General features: G+C 45.8%; 1 protein-coding gene across 1 annotated transcript in view; it reads right to left on the bottom strand.

The window, feature by feature from the left end:
* LOC110527794 (uncharacterized) overlaps window positions 1-19,426 on the bottom strand; it is a 28,878-nt gene extending 9,452 nt beyond the window's left edge. The window contains exons 1-6 of the mRNA XM_021609309.3: window positions 18,959-19,426; window positions 18,365-18,494; window positions 17,785-18,066; window positions 13,244-13,370; window positions 12,930-13,057; window positions 2,779-2,907 (exon numbers count right to left, since the gene is read on the bottom strand). Of these exons, the coding sequence (XP_021464984.2) occupies window positions 2,779-2,907; window positions 12,930-13,057; window positions 13,244-13,370; window positions 17,785-18,066; window positions 18,365-18,494; window positions 18,959-19,096 (934 nt within the window). The 5' untranslated portion in view covers window positions 19,097-19,426. The remainder of the gene's footprint in view (window positions 1-2,778; window positions 2,908-12,929; window positions 13,058-13,243; window positions 13,371-17,784; window positions 18,067-18,364; window positions 18,495-18,958) is intronic.
* Window positions 19,427-19,763: the final 337 nt, after the last annotated feature.

Genomic DNA, 19,763 nt, shown 5'->3' with positions numbered 1-19,763 from the left:
AAAAGACTAAGCCTAGTTGATCTCTCTTTTGGAACGTTTATCTTTAAGGGGCAGCATCCTATTTTCACATCTTCTCAAAATGACATTTTAGAAACTAAAAACGAATGCAACTAAGACAATTCTAATGAGAGCAACGACTTGCATTGCTAAATTATTACACCGCTTTTAAATACAATAACCAAATGTAGCCAATTAATAGCTGGGTATAGAGACAGCATGCCAACCGATAGGGTCATGCAGGGGCCTAATGCATTTAAAAACTACACCATGTTTGGGCCAGTATGAATTCTGTCCGGGCCAGTGGATTTTTGGCCAACTGGCCTGAGAGGGCCAGTGGGATTTATTTTTGTTGGACCCTGGTATGTTTCATATGCAGCCATGCTGCTGGAGCATAGGCTATTTACTGTGCTTTAATTGACGAACAGAAAGCTTGACTAGTTCATAAAAGGTGTCAAACTGACTGATCTCATATCCTTGCCATTCATAAATCATACAACGTAGTTATATGTCCACGGTATCTCATCGGGACAAGTTACTTCAAGATTTTACTTGCCATACAGTCCTGACAAAGGGATACTTAGGTATTTTGGCAATGAAGCCCTTTATCTACTTCACCAGAGTCAGATGAACTCATGGATACCATCTTTATGTGCGGTAATTTTGCGAGCCAATGCTAACTAGTGTTAGCGCAATGACTGGATGTCTATGGTCTCTACTAGCATGCAAGCAGTTACCATAGAGTTCGTCATTGTGCCAACGCCAGTTATTGCCAAAATCATGAAGTACCCCTTTAAATTGAGTGACTCGTCAGTAGCTTCCCGAATCTCATCGGTAAGAGAGACATTCATTTGGCTCCCTAATTTGCATACGGGTAATTATCTGCAGATAAATTATTAAAACATTCAATAAAAGCTAATCTTACTTGCAGTCCAGTGAAAAAGTATTTGCACCCTTTCTGATTGTCTTTATTTTGGCATATTTTTGATACTGAATGTTATCAGGTCAACCAAAACCTAATATTAGATAAAGGGAACTCAGTATCAAAAATATGATCAAATCAGAAAGGGGGCAAATACTTAATCACAACACTGCATGTGGTATTTTCTACGATATTGACAAAGGTTAACTTATCTAATCAAAGTATTGACAATGGAGTAGTCAACTGCTGCTTTCTGTGTAGCAAAGCTCATCTTTAACATCTGCTTCATTCTTCAATCATACCTGTAATCGCAGATGGCTGAGAAAATACACATGACCAAAAGTATGTGGACACCTGCTCATCGAACATCTTATTCCAAAATCATGGGCATTAATATGGGGTTGGTCCCCCCTTTGCTGCTATAACAACCTCCACTCTTCTGGGAAGGCTTTCCACTAGATGTTGGAACATTGCTGGAGGGACTTGCTTCCATTCAGCCACAAGAGCATTAGTGAGGTCGTGTACTGATGTTCGGCAATGAAGCCTGGCTCGCAGTCGGCGTTCTAATTCATCTCAAGTGTGTTTGACGGGGTTGAGGTAGGGCTCTGTGCAGGCCAGTCAAGTTCTTCCACACAAATCTTGACAAACCATTACTGTATGGACCTCGCTTTGTGCACAGGGGCATTGTCATGTGGAAACAGGAAAGGGCCTTCCCTAACCTGTTGCCACAAAGCTGGAAGCACAGATTCGTCTACAATGTCATGCTGTATGCTGTAGCGTTAAGATTTCCCTTCACTGGAACTGGTTCTAGCCTAGCCAGAACCATGAAAAATAGCCCCAGACCATTGTTCATCCTCCACCAAACTTTACAGTGTGAACTATGCATTCGAGCGGGTAACGTTCTCATGGCATACGCCAAACCCAGATTTGTCCATTGGACTGCCAGATAGTGAAGCGTGATTCACCACTCCAGAGAACGCGTTTCCACGGCTCCAGAGTTCAATGACGGCGAGCTTTACACCACCCCAGCCGACGCTTGGCATTGCGCATTGTGATTTCAGGCTTGTGTGTGGCTGCTCGGCCATGGAAACCCATTTCATGAAGCTTCTGTTGAACAGTTCTTGTGCTGACGTTGCTTCCAGAGGCAGTTTGGAACTCGGTAGTGAGAGTTACAGCGGCTGAGCTATTGTTACTCCTAGACGTTTCCACTTCACAATAACATCACTTACAGTTGACCGGGGCAGCTCTAGCAGGGCAGAAATTTGACGAACTGACTGTTGGAAATCCTATGGCAGTGCCATGTTGAAAGTCACTGAGTTCTTCAGTAAGGCCGTTCTACTGCCAATGTTTGTCTATGGAGATTATGGAGATCGCATGGCTATGTGCTGTATTTTATACACCTGTCAGCAACGGGTGTAGCTAAAATAGCCGAATCTACTAATTTCAAGGGGTGTCCACATACTTTTGTTTATATAGTGTACCTCTTAATAGGAAGCTTGAAGTCTGTGGAAGTCAGCCGACTCTTACATGATTCGTTAAAGGCCCAGTGCAGTCAGAATTAAGTTTCCAGTGTTTCAGCCATTTCATATTGTAAAACAGCTGATGAAACTAACACTGGAAGTGTGAAAATGTGATCAATGTTCTTTCCTGATAGTTGCTGGTTGAAAATACAATCTAGCATTAGAATGTACCACAGGATATCAAAATGGAGCTTGTTCAGCAAAACTTTCGTAACCCCCGAGGGGGCCTGTCTGGCAATCTTTTCTATTTGGCTGGCTACTCCATGTGCTTGTGGAAAACACTGCCAAGGTGTGCATCGTTAGGAAAGGTAATCTCTTTGAGACATGACTTATACCCACCCAAGTGGACTCTGCCAATGATCTTCTGGGTGCCCACTCCCTTGGCGATGCCAGCCCACCGTCGGTCCACCAGACGCATGATGTTACAGCGCTTGGCACACGCCTGACTCATGATGGTCATCTGGGCCCCTGGATGAGCGGGAGCAGTCAATGGGAGAGAGGGGTGAAAACAAATACAAGGAAGAGCTCTACCAACTCCATGAGAATCCTTTTTCAAATCATGCGAGAATTTTTCTTCACTTGTAATGGCAAACCAGTTAGGGTTAAACAATAATATTTATATAATGAACATGAGTTGAGGGTTACATCTTAAATATTAAAAAGGCATTAAACCTCCATTATACCAAAATAATATCCAAACTGGTTTTCCAGCAGGCTACTACAGCCTTGTTTTAAGTGACTCAAAATATATATTTTTTTGCATATCTGATTCGAATATGTGTTTCTTTTTCCTGCAGTCTGAACAGCCAAAAAGCACGAATACATTCTAAAAGCTTTAACAAGAGCAAGGTATTGTGTTTCATTTGAAAACAGCATAACAGTTTGTAAAAGCAGAATATTTCAGATATGTTAAGACACATTTCAAACCCCCTTTGAAGGTGGTTTGAAATAAGATGCAAATCTGATTCCTGGCCATGCGGCTTGGCTTGAATGGTTACATCTGATTTATTTGCCCTCAAGTTATTTCTAGACTTATTTGGCATGTCTTGTTGCTTGCTAGCTACTGGGGTAGCTAACTAGCTTGTTAATTGCTTACAAACAAATAAGTGTATGTGCTAGAAAGCTAAACCGCTACCTAGCTAGCTAGTTGACTGCTATGGCTAGCCAAAAAGGACTCATTTTGAAAGTTGGGTCATCTTAAAAAAAGTGTTCTTGCACTATAATTTTTAACATTCAACGCAACTGGAGGACCATACGTACATATCCCAACCAGAAGCCATGGATTACAGGCAACATCCACATCGAGCTAAAGCTGCTGCTTTCAAGGAACAGGACACTAATTCGGACGCTTATAAGAAATCCTGCTATGCCCCCAGACGAACCATCAGACAAGCAAAGTGTCAATACATGATTAAGATTGAATCCTACTCCACCAGCTCTGACGCTCGTCGGATGTGGCAGGGCTTGAAAACTATTACGGACTAGAAAGGGAAACCCAGACACGAGCTGCTCATGGACGCGAGCCTACCAGACGAGCTAAATGCCCTTTTATGCTCATTTCGAGGCAAGCAACACTGAAGCGTGCATGAGAGCACCAGCTGTTCTGGATGACGTTGTGATAACACTCAAAGCATACGTGGACCAACTGGCAAGTGTCTTCACTGACATTTGGAACCTCTCCCTGACCTAGTCTGTAATACCTACATGTTTCAAGCAGACCACCATAGTCCCTGTGCCCAAGGAAGCGAAGGTAACCTGCCTAACTGATTACCACCTTGTAGCACTCACGCCGGTAGCCATGAAGTGCTTTGAAAGGCTGGTCATGGCTCACATCAACAGCATCCTCCCAGATACCCTAGACCCACTCCAATTCGCATACCGCCCCAACAGATACACATGACGCAAATTGCACTCCACACACTGCCCTTTCCCACATGGACAAAAGGAACACCTATGTGAGAATGCTATTCAATGACTACAGCGCAGCGTTCAACAACATAGTGCCCACGAAGCTCATCACTAAGCTAAGGACCCTGGTACTAAACACCTCCCTCAGCAACTGGATCCTGGACTTCCTGACGGGCCACCCCCAGGTGGGAAGGGCAGGCAACAACATGTCTGCCACACTGATTCTCAACATTGGGGCCCCTTAGGGGTGTGTACTTAGTCCCCTCCTGTACTCCCTGTTCACCCACGGCTGCGTGGCCAAACACGACTCCAACACCATCATTAAGTTTGCTGACGACAACACTGGTAAGCCTAATCACCGACAACGATGAGACAGCCTATAGGCAGGAGGTCAGAGAACTGTCAGTGTGGTGCCAAGACAACAACACCTCAACCTCAATGTGAGCAAGACAAAGGAGCTGATTGTGGACTACAGGAAAAGGCAGGTGGAACAGGCCCCCATTAACATCAACGAGGCTGTAGTGGAGCGGGTCCAGAGCTTCAAGTTCCTTGGGGTCCACATCGCCAACGAACTATCACAGTCCAAACACACCAAGACAGTCGTGAAGAGGGCACGACAAAACCTTTTCCACCTCAGGAGACTTAAAAGATTTAGCATGGGTTCCCAGATCCTCAAAAGGTTCTACAGCTGCACCATCGAGAGCATCCTGACTGGTTGCATCACCACCTGGTATGGCAACTGCTTAGCATCTGACCATAAGGCGCTACAGAGGATTGTGTGTACGGCCCAGTACGTCACTGAGGCCAAGCTTCCTGCCATCCAGGACCTACATAATGGGCGGTGTCAGAAAAGCCCATAAAATTCAGTCACAGACCATTTTCTCTGCTACCGCACGGCAAGCGGTACCGGAGCACCAAGTCTAGGACCAAAAGGCTCCGTAAACAGCTTCTACCCACCCCCAAGCCACAAGACTGCTGAACAAATAATCAAATGGCCACCGGACTATTTACATTGACCCCCCCCCCATTTGCTGCTATTCAGTTTAATATCTATGCATAGTCACTTCAACCCTACCTACATGTACAAATGACCGCAACTAACCTGTACATTGACTCGGTACCGGTACCCCCTATATATCGCCTCATTATTGTCATGTTATTCTGTTACTTTTTATGATGTTTTACTTGAGTTAATTTGGTAAATATTTTCTTTACTCTTCTTGAACTGCACTGTTGGTTAAGGGCTTGTAAGTAAGCATTTCACGGTAAGGTCTACACTTGCTGTATTCGGCGCATGTGACAAATAAAGTTTGATTTGATTTTGATTTGAACTGGGAAACATCCATGGCAGGCATTGTCGTAACCTTAGCTTGTTACATAATTTGAGGTATTGGAAGCACGAGCAACACCAATCAGCCTACACCACTGTGCACACACCTGTCGTTACTTGACAAACGAGAGTAGACATGTCGCCAAATTATTCCTGTCTGAACACACAAATCTGATATGGTCCCTTATAACTTTTGGACAGTCAGTATCCCAAACCGGATTTGAATAACAAAACTGATTTGAGCATTAAGGACTGGAGAGTGAACACTGCTTAAGAGGCACATCCAATGTTCAAAGGGGTGCTTTTTGCCGGTGGATTGAAAATGAATCTGTTTAAAGTATTCAATTCCAATTTCATCCTCCAGAAGAGGCAGAACAAATAATATGGCTAAATTCCAATGTACTTCGAGAAAATAAATGTATAAGGAAGGTGTCATGTTTAAAAATTAAACTGTAAATAAGCATGGTAAAACAGTCACACAAGCAAACAAAAGGTGTATGGAGATGTACGAACCAACTCGCTGCAACTCTGCCACAAAAATTAGGTAAATGCTCAAAAGAAAATAAACCAATTAATGTATCTGCCTCCACAATGAAAAACCACGCATGGCTTAATGACTAGTACGAATCGTAAAATGTATCAGTTTCACAATTCTGCATAAAAAGAACAGATTGTGTCAATTTAAAAACTGTTATATAAAATTCTCGTCCAAAAAATACAATCAATAGATCTCTTTTTGTACTTCAGTGGCTCACTTTGAGTCAGGTGGTTGTTAAGTCAAATCAAATGTTATTTGTCACAAACACATGGTTAGCAGATGTTAATGCGAGTGTAGCAAAATGCTTGTGCTTCTAGTTCCGACAATGCAGTAATAACCAATAAGTAATCTAACCTAACAATTCCACAACTACCTTATACACACAAGTGTAACGGGATAAAGAATATGTACATAAAGATATGAATGAGTGATGGTACAGAACGGCATAGCAAGATGCAGTAGATGGTATAGAGTACAATATATACATACATATGAGATGAGTAATGTAGGGTATATAAACAAAGTGGCATAGTTTAAAGTGGCTAGTCATACATGTATTACATAAAGATGGCAAGATGCAGTAGATGGTATAGAGTACAGTATATACATATACACATGAGATGAGTAATGTAGGGTATGTAAACATTATATAAAGTGGCATTGTTTAAAGTGGCTAGTGATACATGTTTACATCAATTTCCATTATTAAAGTGGCTGGAGTTGAGTCAGTATGTTGGCAGCAGCCACTCAATGTTAGTGGTGGTTGTTTAACAGTCTGATGGCCTTGAGATAGAAGCCGTTTTTCAGTCTCTCGGTCCCTGCTTTGATGCACCTGTACTGACCTCGCCTTCTGGATGATAGCGGGGTGAACAGGCAGTGGCTCGGGTGGTTGTTGTCCTTGATGATCTTTATGGCATTCCTGTGACATCGGGTGGTGTAGGTGTCCTGGAGGGCAGGTAGTTTGCCCCCGGTGATGCGTTGTGCAGACCTCACTACCCTCTGGAGAGCCTTACGGTTGTGGGCAGAGCAGTTGCCGTACCAGGCGGTGATACAGCCCAACAGGATGCTCTCGATTGTGCATCTGTAGAAGTTTGTGAGTGCTTTTGGTGACAAGCCACATTTCTTCAGCCTCCTGAGGTTGAAGAGGCACTGCTGCACCTTCTTCACAACGCTGTCTGTGTGGGTGGACCAATTCAGTTTGTCCGTGATGTGTATGCCGAGGAACTTAAAACTTACTACCCTCTCCACTACTGTCCCGTCGATGTGGATAGGCGGGTGCTCCCTCTGCTGTTTCATGAAGTCCACAATCATCTCCTTTGTTTTGTTGACGTTGAGTGTGAGGTTATTTTCCTGACCCCACACTCCGAGGGCCCTCACCTCCTCCCTGTAGGCCGTCTCGTCGTTGTTGGTAATCAAGCCTACCACTGTAGTGTCGTCTGTAAACTTGATAAATGAGTTGGAGGCGTGCATGGCCACGCAGTCGTGGGTGAACAGGGAGTACAGGAGAGGGCTCAGAACGCACTCTTGTGGGGCTCCAGTGTTGAGGATCAGGGGGGTGGAGATGTTGTTAACTACCATCACCACCTGGGGCGACCCGCCAGGAAGTCCAGTACCCAGTTGCATAGGGCGGGGTCGAGACCCAGGAGGACGAGTTTGGAGGGCACTATGGTGTTAAATGCTGAGCTGTAGTCGATGAACAGCATTCTCTCATAGGTATTCCTCTTGTCCAGATGGGTTAGGGCAGTGTGCAGTGTGGTTGCGTCGTCTGTGGACCTATTGGGGCGGTAAGCAAATTGGAGTGGGTCTAGGGTGTCAGGTAGGGTGGAGGTGATATGGTCCTTCACTAGTCTCACAAAGCACTTCATGATGACGGAAGTGAGTGCTACGGGGCGGTAGTCGTTTAGCTCAGTTACCTTAGCTTTCTTGGGAACAGGAACAATTGTGGCCCTCTTGAAGCATGTGGGAACAGCAGACTGGGATAAGGATTGATTGAATATGTCCGTAAACACACCAGCCAGCTGGTCTGCGTATGCTCTGAGGACGCGGCTGGGGATGCCGCCTGGGGATGCCGCCTGGGCCTGCAGCCTTGCGAGGTTTAACACATTTAAATGTTTCACTCACTTCGGCTGCAGTGAAGGAGAGCCCACAGGTTTTGGTAGCGGGCCGTGTCAGTGGCACTGTATTGTCCTCAAAGCGAGCAAAAAAGTTATTTAGTCTGTCTGGGAGCAAGACATCCTGGTCCGCGACGGGGCTGGTTTTCTTTTTGTAATCCGTGATTGACTGTAGACCCTGCCACATACCTCTTGTGTCTGAGCCGTTGAATTGGAACTCTACTTTGTCTCGATACTGATGCTTAGCTTGTTTGATTGCCTTGCGGAGGGAATAGCTACACTGTTTGTATTCGGTCATGTTTCCGGTCACCTTGCCCTGGTTAAAAGCAGTGGTTCGCACTTTCAGTTTCGCGCAAATTCTGCCGTCAATCCACGGTTTCTGGTTTGGGAATGTTATATCATAATGTCAGTGTTCAGATGGACCGACACACAAACAGTACTGTTAGGAGTAGAGGTCGACCGATTAATTAGGGTTTTCATAACAAATCGGAAATCTGTATTTTTGGAGGCCGATTTTGCCGATTTAAAAATATATATATATATTTTTACACAACTTTATTTAACTAGGCAAGTCAGTTAAGAACACATTCTTATTTTCAATGACGGCCTAGGAACGGTGGGTTAACTGCCTTGTTCAGGGGCAGAATGACATATATTTACCTTGTCAGCGCAGGGATTCAATCTTGCACCATTACGGTTAACGAGTCCAACGCTATAACCACCTGCCTCACGAGGAGCCCGCCTGTTACGCGAATGCAGTAAGAAGCCAAGGTAAGTTGCTAGCTAGCATTAAACTTATCGTATAAAAAACAATCATAATAACTAGTTATAACAACACATGGTTGATGATATTACTAGTTTATCTTGAGTGTCCTGCGTTGCATATAATCGATGCGGTGCGCATTCGCAAAATAGGACTGTCGTTGCTCCAACGTGGACCTAACCATAAACATCAATGCCTTTCTTAAAATCAATACACAGAAGTATATATTTTTAAACCTGCATATTTAGCTAAAAGAAAGATTAGCAGGCAATATTAACTAGAGGTCAACCGATGATTTTTCAACGGCGATACCGGTTAAGGGAGGACCAAAAAAAGCCGATACCGATTAAATTGGACAATTTTTGTAATTTTTGTGTGTAATAATGACAATTACAACAATACTGAACGAACACATATTTTAACTTAATATAATACATCAATAAAATCTATTTAGCCTCAAGTAAATAATGAAACCTGTTCAATTTGGTTTAAATAATGTAAAAAGAAAGTGCTGGAGAAGAAAGTAAAAGTGCAATATGTGCTATGTAAGAAAGCTAACGTTTCAGTTCCTTGCTCAGAACATGAGAACATGAAAGCTGGTGGTTCCTTTTAACATGAGTCTTCAATATTCCCAGGTAAGAAGGTTTTGGTTGTAGATATTATAGGAATTATAGAACTATTTCCCTCTATACCATTTGTATTTCATTAACCTTTGACTATTGGATGTTCTTATAGGCCCTTTAGTATTGCCAGTGTAACAGTATAGCTTCCGTCCCTCTCCTCGCTCCTCCCTGGGCTCGAATCAGCAACACAACGACACCAGCCACCATCGAAGCAGCGTTACCCATGCAGAGCAAGGGAAACAACTACTAGAAGGCTCAGAGAGAGTGACGTTTGAAACGCTATTAGCGCGCGCTAACTAGCTAGCCATTTCACTTCGGTTACACCAGCCTAATCTCGGGAGTTGATAGGCTTGAAGTCATAAACAGCGCAATGCTTGACGCATAACGAAGAGCTGCTGGCAAAACGCACAAAAATGCTGTTTGAATGAATGTTTACGCACCTGCTTCTGCCTACCACCGCTCAGTCAGATACTTAAATACTTATATGCTCAGTCAGATTATATGCAACGCAGGACACGCTAGATAATATCTAGTAATATCATCAACCATGTGTAGTTAACTAGTGATTATGATTGATTGTTTTTTATAAGATAAGTTTAATGCTAGCTAGCAACTTACATTGCCTGTTACGCGAATGCAGTAAGCCAGTCTCCTTGTGGAGTGCAAAGAGAGAGGCAGGTCGTTATTGCGTTGGACGAGTTAACTGTAAGGTTGCAAGATTGGATCCCCCGAGCTGATAAGGTGAAAATCTGTCATTCTGCCCCTGAACGAGGCAGTTAACCCATCGTTCCTAGGCTGTCATTTAAAAATAAGAATGTGTTCTTAACTGACTTGCCTAGTTAAATAAAAGGTATAAAACAATAATATAATTTCAAAAAAAGGCAAATCGGCGCCCAAAAATACAGATTTACGATTGTTATGAAAACTTGAAATCGGCCCCAATTTAAAATCGGACATTCCGATTAATCGGTCGACCTCTAATATAAACCAGGTGAAATTGTGTCACTTCTCTTGCATTCATTGCACGCAGAGTCAGGGTATTTGCAACAGTTTGGGCCGCCTGGCTCATTGCTAACTAATTTGCCAGAATTTTACGTAATTATGACAACATTGAAGGTTGTGCAATGTAACAGCAATATTTAGACTTAGGGATGCGATCCATTAGATAAAATACAGAACGGTTCCGTATTTCACTGAAAGAATAAACGTTTTGTTTTCGAAATTATAGTTTCCGGATTCAACCATATTAATGACCTAAGGCTCGTATTTCTGTGTGTTATGTTATAATTAAGTCTATGATTTGATAGAGCAGTTCATTCAAACAGCACTTTCGTGCGTTTTGCCAGCAGCTCTTCACAATGCTTCAAGCATTGCGCTGTTTATGACTTCAAGCCTATCAACTCCTGAGATTAGGCTGGTGTAACCGATGTGAAATGGCTAGCTAGTTAGCGGGGTGCGCACTAATAGAGTTTCAAACGTCACTCGCTCTGAGACTTGGAGTAGTTGTTCCCCTTGCTCTGCATGGGTAACGCTGCTTTGAGGGCGGCTGTTGTTGATGTGTTCCTGGTTTGAGCCCAGGTAGCAGCGAGGAGAGGGACGGAAGCTATACTGTTACACTGGCAATACTAAAGTGCCTATAAGAACATCCAATAGTCAAAGGTAATGAAATACAAATTGTATAGAGAGAAATAGTCCTATAATAACTACAACCTAAAACTTCTTACCTGGGAATATTGAAGACTCATGTTAAAAGGAACCACCAGCTTTCATATGTTCTCATGTTCTGAGCAAGGAACTTAAACGTTAGCTTTTTTACATGGCACATATTGCACTTTTACTTTCTTCTCCAGCACTTTCTTTTTACATTATTTAAACCAAATTGAACATGTTGTTTCATTATTTATTTGAGGCTAAATTGATTTTATTGATGTGTTATATTAAGTTAAAATAAGTGTTCATTCAGTATTGTTGTAAAATTGTCATTATTACAAATAAAAAATAATAAAATCGGCTGATTAATTAATCGGTATCGGCTTTTTGGGTCCTCCAATAAATCGGTATCGGCATTGAAAAATCAATCGGTCGACCTCTAATTTTAACCCTTGAGACATGGATCGTGTATGTGTGCCATTCAGAGAGTGAACAAAATATTTAAGTGCCTTTGAAAAGCGTATGGTAGCAGGTGCCAGGCACACCAGTTTGTGTCAAGAACTACAATGCTGCTGGGTTTTTCATGCTCAACAGTTTGTGTGTATCAAGAATGGTCCACCACCCAAAGGACTTCCAGCCAACTTGTCACAACTGTGGTAAGCATTGGAGTCAACATGGGCCAGTGGAATGCTTTCAATACCTTGTAGAGTCCATGCCCTGACAAATTGAGGCTGTTCTGAGTGCATTGGGGGGGGCGCAAATGTTTGGTACACTCAAGTGCATATACACACTGAACAAAAATATAAATGCAACATGTCAAGTTTCATGAGCTGAAGTAAAATATCCTAGAAATATTGGGTGAGCCACTAAAATGTACAGTTTTGTAACACAAAATGCAACAGATGTCTCAAGTTGAGGGAGCGTACAAATTGGCATGCTGACTACAGGATTGTCCAGCAGAGCTGTTGCCAGAATTGAATGTTAATTTCTCTACCATAAGCCACATCCAACGTCGTTTTAGAGAATTTCGCAGTACATGCTGATATCAACGTTGTGAACAGAGTACCCCCTGGTGGGAGTGGGGTTATGGTATGGGCATATAAATATATAAAAAGGGGGATTAGAAATGATGCAGGTAATGTTATTTGATAGACTTCAATTCTATCTGCTAATTTCATAGGAAGGGGGACATGAGAGATGTAGGAAAGAGCAGGCAAAAACAGATGAGGCACATGTACGGAGTGCGGGCAAGCAAGTTGGAACAAATCTTTTTTTTGTTTAATCAAGAGATGTCAGAGGTGGTATAGAGAGAATATGAGTATGTGGATGAAAGAATGTGAAATAGTAGGGAGGAGCCAAGAAGGTTTACAGAGAATTGAAAAATATGGCAGTCTGAACAGTAGTGGATAGCACGAATATCATCATGAGAGCAAAGCTGTCAAAACTAGCCAAGGAAAACTGTACTAGACACCACAAAACAAAACCCCTTAACTGAATTGACTCCCTATTGCCCTAGTCAAAGAAGCCTATGCTTTGCACTGAGGAAGAAAATATTTGTATGCATTACCTGAGTCAACAAAAGCTTTCACATGGTACCCGTTGACTATACAGTTGATGTAGAGCATAACCACCTGGCCAAAGCTCTCTGGGGCCTCCTCCATTGCAATGGTCATGTTCTCCTCTACGTTGTGCTGCCTGAAGTACAAATTGTGTGTGATTATGTAAGGAAAGCAATTGTACATGAATAGCTACATTTCTCAAATAGTTCAGACAGAGGGCAAAATTCAATACGTAAACTAGCACATTGTTTCCAGAAGAGACCCTGACTGAGGCCGTCTCTGACTCCAACCCTTTCCTTTCCCCTCTTGGCTGTGTGAGTACCTGATGTCCTCCTCTATCTTGGCCTGGGCCTCCATGTCAAATGGGTCCGCAGTCAGAAGTCGGATCCTCTCCTGCTCTCTGCGAGCCCGATCCTGCTGCTGCTCCAACAGCACTTTGGTGAAACGCTCTACGGGAGGCAGTCAGAAACATGATTAGAGCTCCTAGTCGAACACTTAAAGGGATACTTTGAGATTTTGGCAACGAAGCCCTTTATCTACTTTCCCAGAGTCAGATGAATTCATTGGTCGCATTTTTATGTCTCTGCATCCAGTATGAAGGAAGTTAGAGGTAGTTTTGCCAGCCAATGCTAATTAGTATTAGTGCAATGGCTGGATGTCTATGGTATCTACTAGCATGCTAGCAGTAACCAACTTCCTTCCTTATCAACTTCCTTCAAACTGCATGCAGAGACATAAAAATGGTATCCACGAGTTCGAAGGTTATGTATGTAACCACAGTTGTGAGCTATTTGGATCACTCCAATATATTGGTATCACTCCGCAGTGGAGGGATACATCTGAGGTGAGGATTTACAGATTTACTCCCGTGTCACGGCTGGGGTCCACCCCTATATATAGACCCCATGGCCGTGACACACTTCCTCTACATAATTTCTGAGGCGCCTCTAGCACCGCAGAGGATTGGAGTGATCCAATATAGTGAAACATAATGAAGTGGTATGTAACCATGGTTATGTGAGCTATATGGATAACTCCAATATTGGTATAACCGTACCAGATTAGTCTGTGCTAGAGGGACCTGGCCAGCCAGCGGCGAAGTCCCAGCACGGGACCAAGACGCAGGGGCCGTCTATGTGGAAGGGGGGGGTCCCGGCACATTCCCCAGAAGGGGAGGCAATGCCCAGGACCGCTGAACCAACCGCAGAGGGAGGTGTCACATTTACCCGATAGTACCTAGCAAAGGTGCAAGAGAAAGCCTAGCTGGCCGCAGCACAGATATCAGCGAGGGGCACTCCTCTCAGTAGAGCCCAGGACGCAGCCACACCCAGTGTTGAATATGCCACCACAGATCCCAGCACTGGCCTGCCAGCCAGGCGGTATGCCGTCATAACCGTTTCCACGATCCAGTGAGAGAGACTCTGCTTTGATAGCCCAGCCCCCAGGACTCTCTCACCATGGCAGACAAAGAGCTGGTCTGTTGTTCTCACTGACCATGTCTGATCCACATAGGCAGCCAGTGCCCTCACAGGGCACAGCATGCCGGAGGGAGGCCCAGACTCTCTCGTCACTGCAGGGAGGTTGTAAGCAGACAGGATAAAAAAGGAAGTTCACATGCATGTCTGACAGAACCTTCAGGAGGAATCAAGGGTTGGGGCGGAGAGATACACTCCTCCCCCCGGGGTCCATCCGGTAGCACTCAGAACTTACCGGAAGAGCATGGAGCTCACCCACCCTCTTCATGGAAATAATCGCTACCAAGAAAGTCACCTTCATAGATAGGTGTTTCAGAAAGGCGGCTTTGCCAAAGCTGCCAATACCACATCCAGATCCCAGCTCGACAGAGAGCGGGTTCTAGCTGGACTCAGGTGACAAACCCCCTTCATAAATCTGTAGACCAAGGGATAGCACCCTACTGACCTGTCCATCCACCCCGCATCAAAGCGAGACTGCAGGTATTGGAGGACATACTACACCCGCATTACTCGGGCATAACCTTAATACCAGAACAACCGCCAGCGCAACTGGTATGCTGCGGTTGTAGCCAGCGCTCTTGCGTTCTGCATGGTGTTCATTACACCCTCCTGTAGTCCTAACATGGACCATTGTGGGCTTGGCCACTGAACGGCACGGCCTCGGATGCCACAGAGTTCCCCCGGCCTGAGACAGCAGGTCCGGTCTCAGGGGAAGTTTCCAAGGTGTCCCAAACAACAGCGACAGGAGAAGGCTGAACCAGGGTCGTCTGGGCCAGTATGGGGCCACCAGAAGCAGACGATGCTCAACCTGGTTCTGTCCAGCACAGCCTGGATCAGAGAAAAGGGGGGAATGCGTAAAGCTCCAGCCCAATCGTGAGCCAGAGCATCCAAGCCCAGAGGCCCTGGTGGCTCCGACATGGAGAACCACAGGGGGTAGTGCACATTGTCCAGGGAAGCAAATAGGTCCGCCTGTGCCCTCCCGAACTTGTCCCACAGGTGCTGCACCACCTGGGGATGTAGGCTCCAGTCCCAGTGGCAGGCTCTCCCTCGAGAGGTTATCCACTGCCACATTCAGGAAGCCAGGTCTATGCGCTGCACGTAGAGTCGCTAGATGTCCCTGAGCCCAGAGAAGGAGCTCCTGTGCCATAAGAAGGAGGCGGTGCGACCTCAGTCCACTGCGGTGTTGTCATGGTGAGAATGGACGTCTTCCCTTCAGGGAAAGACTTCAGGGCCAGCAGTACAGCTCAGAGCTCTAGTGTATTGATGCGCCTGCCGCTCCAAGGGGGTAGCCAACAGCCGCTGGCTGACCTGCCCTTGGTCACCCCCCCAGCCAAACTGGGAGGCGTCTGTGCTGACCAGCTCCCGGCATCACATCCTCAGCATCTCTACCCCACCTAAGAGAAAGGAGTGACAGAGCCACCTCAACAATACCCTGAGGCACTGTATGGTCACCCACAGCTGGCGGTGACGGTGACGCTTCAGTTGCAGCCGGTGGGAGTTGAACCACCATTGAAGAGGCCGGAGATGGAGCAGGCCCAGGGGAATCAACAACGAGGACGCCGTCAGCAAGCCCGACAGGCGTTGGCAGGTTAGGACGGATACCATCCGCCCCTGCCGAAAGTGTTCGAGGCAAGATAAGATGCCTGAACCCTTCTGGTGGGCAGGCGTGCTCTCATGAGGACTGAGTCCAGTTCCAGTAGTTTACAGTAATGCCCAGCCTGCCGATGTGGGTCAGGAACATGTCTGTCTGACAGGACCTGAGTCCTGGTTGGGGCACAAATTAGCCAATCGTCCAGGCAATTGAGGATCAACAACCCTCGGGACGTGAGAGGTGCCAGGACAGCGTCCATGCACTTTGTGAAAGTGCGGGGTGCCAAGGAGAGGCCGAAGGGAAGAACCATGAATTCGTGAGTCAGAGGTATGCCAATGAGCTGGGTGATCAGTGACATGGAAAGGTCCAGCGTCACAAACCACTGATCCCTGGAAACGGCCTGCAACGCGCAGACTGGGGACAGCATGTGGAACCTCGCTACCTTTAAGTACCCATTGAGGTTGCGGAGGTCCAGAATCGGTCGAAATCCTCCGTCTCTTTTCGGGACCACAAAATAAGTGGAGTAGAACCCACCTACACGTTCTTAACTCTTGATCCTGCGGATGGTAACCTTGTCCAGGAGTGAGGAGATCTCTAGCCGCAGGGTTTTCTTCAGGGGGTCGGCCACCGTGGTGACACCAAGGCCCCTGAAGGACGGTGGCCGGCACCGGAATTGGAGTCGGTACCCCTCGAGCATTGTGGACAACACCCATTAGGACTCCACATACTCCTCCCACTTTGCCCTTTGAGACCAGGAGAAGTGGCCGAGGCAGGGTGTGTCGGGGGTTTTGCCGGGGCCCGTCTGTGCATGAGGCGGCATGAACAGTCTCCTGCTCTGGAGAGCAGCTGGCAGATGGGATTGGGCCAGCCACCTGCGCCATGGCCGTCCGTTGGAGTGGGCCACATCCCTCTGGAGCAGGGAAAGCTGGCGAGACACCTCCATCGCCTCCCGGAGGAGCTCTTCTGTGCCCCCCTGCAGCTGGGACAACAGTCTGCAGGTAGGCCTGCAGCAGCATGGCCGTGTTGGTAAGGCGGCCAAGAGATCAGAGGGACCCATAGGTGGCTTTCAAGTCCGCATCAAAGACTCTGGGGGGTCCTGGCTTCAGTCGCGGTGACATGGCGCGGTGACAGCATGTTAGGCAATTCACAACACACACAGAACAAGCCAGTCGGCAAGTTGTGTACGCTAAATACAGTCTGTGGCAGCAAGAGCCACCAATATATTAAAGGACGCACACGGAGTCGTAGTGTAATGCTAACGAAACGCAAGCACGACAAACCATGGGCGGAAGATACAGATCAACCGTGCGCAGCGAGTGGAGCACTCAAGAGGGGGGGATGGCCATGTGGCCAGCTGCTCCAGGCTGCAAACAGTCAGTGAGTATACTTTGACGCAAGATATTACACTTACCAGCGACTTACCAAGCAAATTTCAGAGAGTTTGTACCGTAAACCATACAGACGTCCGCCAAGAAAATGAAAGAGAACGTGTGTCGCGGCCATGGGGTCTATATATAGGGGCGGACCCCAGCCGTGACACAGAAGTACACGGGAGTAAATCTGTAAATCCTCACCTCGGATGTTTCCCTCTGCTGCGGAGTGATACCAATATATTAGAGTGATCCAATATAGTGAAACATAACAGCCTACTCTGGGGAAGTAGATAAAGGGCTTAATTTCAAAGATCCTGGTATATCCCTTTAAGACCCATTATTCACATTGATATCTAACCAAAGCCTTTATAATGACAAGATAATCGAAAGAGAAGGGTTGATGCTATCCCCTATCCCCACTTACCCAGGTCTCCACTCAATAATGCTTCAGCCAAGGGTGGATTGCGCTCCTTGAGCAGGGACAGCTCGTGTGGATTGGCCAAGAGCATCTGCTGCAATAAGGCGGGGTCATCCAGACCCTGAGGAGAGGAGGCGGAGCCCGGTAGGGATGGGGGTGCAGCAGGGGGTGGAGAGCGCTGCTGTTGTGAGGTTGGGGCCTGTTGCTGCTGTCTACGGGTGAACCGTTGACTGGAACCAGAAGAAGTGCCGGGGACTGCGATGGAACTGAAGTCAATACGTGGGAGACCTGGGGGAGGGAGAAGAGACAGGGAGGGTAGGAGAGTATGAGCACGACAGAGGGTTCCAGGTTCAGTAAGATGATGCCAGGTAGACAACTGGGCTGAGATAACAGTGAGCCATTACTTAGGACCAATAAATAACGAAAAATGTGAGAGCTGAAGTGCAAAGGTTAATAGGTCTGTTAACCACTCCGGGACGCCAAACTCTCACTAGAGCAGCTGGACTCCTCCCATAATTCGAACCTTGTAACAGAGCAGCGATAGATTTCGCACCGGTTCTGTCTCGCCCAACAGTGTTGACTTTACCTGGGAAGGCCGATTGTGCTGGTGGTGGCCTTCGGTCTGCCTGTCTAAGCACCACCACATCTCCATCCTTAAGTCCATAGGTCCCTAAAGCACGGGTCAGGTCTTTCAGAGGCTGCTCTGCATATGTGATCTGAAGAGAGGAAAGGGTCACAGGGAAAAAAAAATAAACATTCTCTTTCCACACTGGACGAAAAATAAAAAGGACAAATTAAAACGCTGTCTGATGGCCAGACCACCTCGATCAGTTAGCTAGGTTGCTAATCAAAAAGTGGCAAGCAAACCACTGGACAGCTAATGTATGAGTCAGTAGAAGTTGTGTTCTCAGACGGTTGACACATGATCATAGGCTAGCGAAGTTGGCTAATAACTAAGGTACAACTAACGTTAGCTAGCGACCAGACGAACAATAAAGTTAATTCTGACTAGCAATGTCAATATATTATTCCTAGCTAACTACTACTGTCAAGTCTGTCTGGATAATTAAAATGTTGAATTAACTAACTGGTTGACATAAAACAATCGCTTAATGTAACGTTAGCTACTACCACGTTTATGCTAAGCCAACTAGTTAGCATGTTTTAGCTAGTGGTTCACCTGAATTTCCCCAGCAGGGATTCCTGATTCTAGTTCACACAGAGCAACAAAATCTCTAAGTTCAATTTCTGGAGACACATCGAGAGAAAATGTGATTTCCGAGCGGTCATTCGGGGCGCAGAAAACGGTTACCAGCATCGCGCTTTTGGGGAGGGTCACTTGAACCCGCTAGTCACTTGCAGTTTGTTGACACTAGCTAGCGTGTTAGCAAATTTTCCGTGGCTATAATGTCAGTATCGGTGTGAACGCACAAACTTCTGTTTCAGTCAAACGCTCAACAAAGACAATTTAATATGACATATTGAAGTATTCACGGATAGTAGCTAGCTAGGTACATACACCACGGACTGCTGTGTCTTATCAAATACTGTTAACTAGCCTATGTTTCTCATTGACGTATTCTTCTTCTTCGTGTGAATTTCCGGCAGACGAGACGCTGTCTTCTTCTTTCTTATCAGGGTTTTTACTGCAGACTACAACCCCAAAAGGTGTATTGCCGCCACCAACTGGACGGGTTTAAAAAAAAATAATAATGTACAGTAAATCCATACGTAATACTGAAACTAACTTAATCAACCCTAATAAAAATAGTACTGTAATGAAACAGGGAGGGAGCAGGTCTCGAATCCTCGACCTACTAGCCCGAAGTCCAGCGCGCTAACGACACCTTGGTAGTGTCATTAATTACCATAGCTATAAATGCCACTTTCTTAACGTTTAAAATGTCAGGATCCTGCTGGTGAAAGGCAACCCCTGCAGCCTGCAGTGCAGGCCTATCCACCACCATGGACTCTTCTGCTGCATC

The sequence above is a fragment of the Oncorhynchus mykiss genome, chromosome 7, assembly GCF_057628025.1.
Source record: "Oncorhynchus mykiss isolate SJ-2025 chromosome 7, ASM5762802v1, whole genome shotgun sequence".
Classification (NCBI taxonomy): Eukaryota; Metazoa; Chordata; class Actinopteri; order Salmoniformes; family Salmonidae; genus Oncorhynchus; species Oncorhynchus mykiss.
This window is presented reverse-complemented; position numbering and strand designations above follow the sequence as displayed.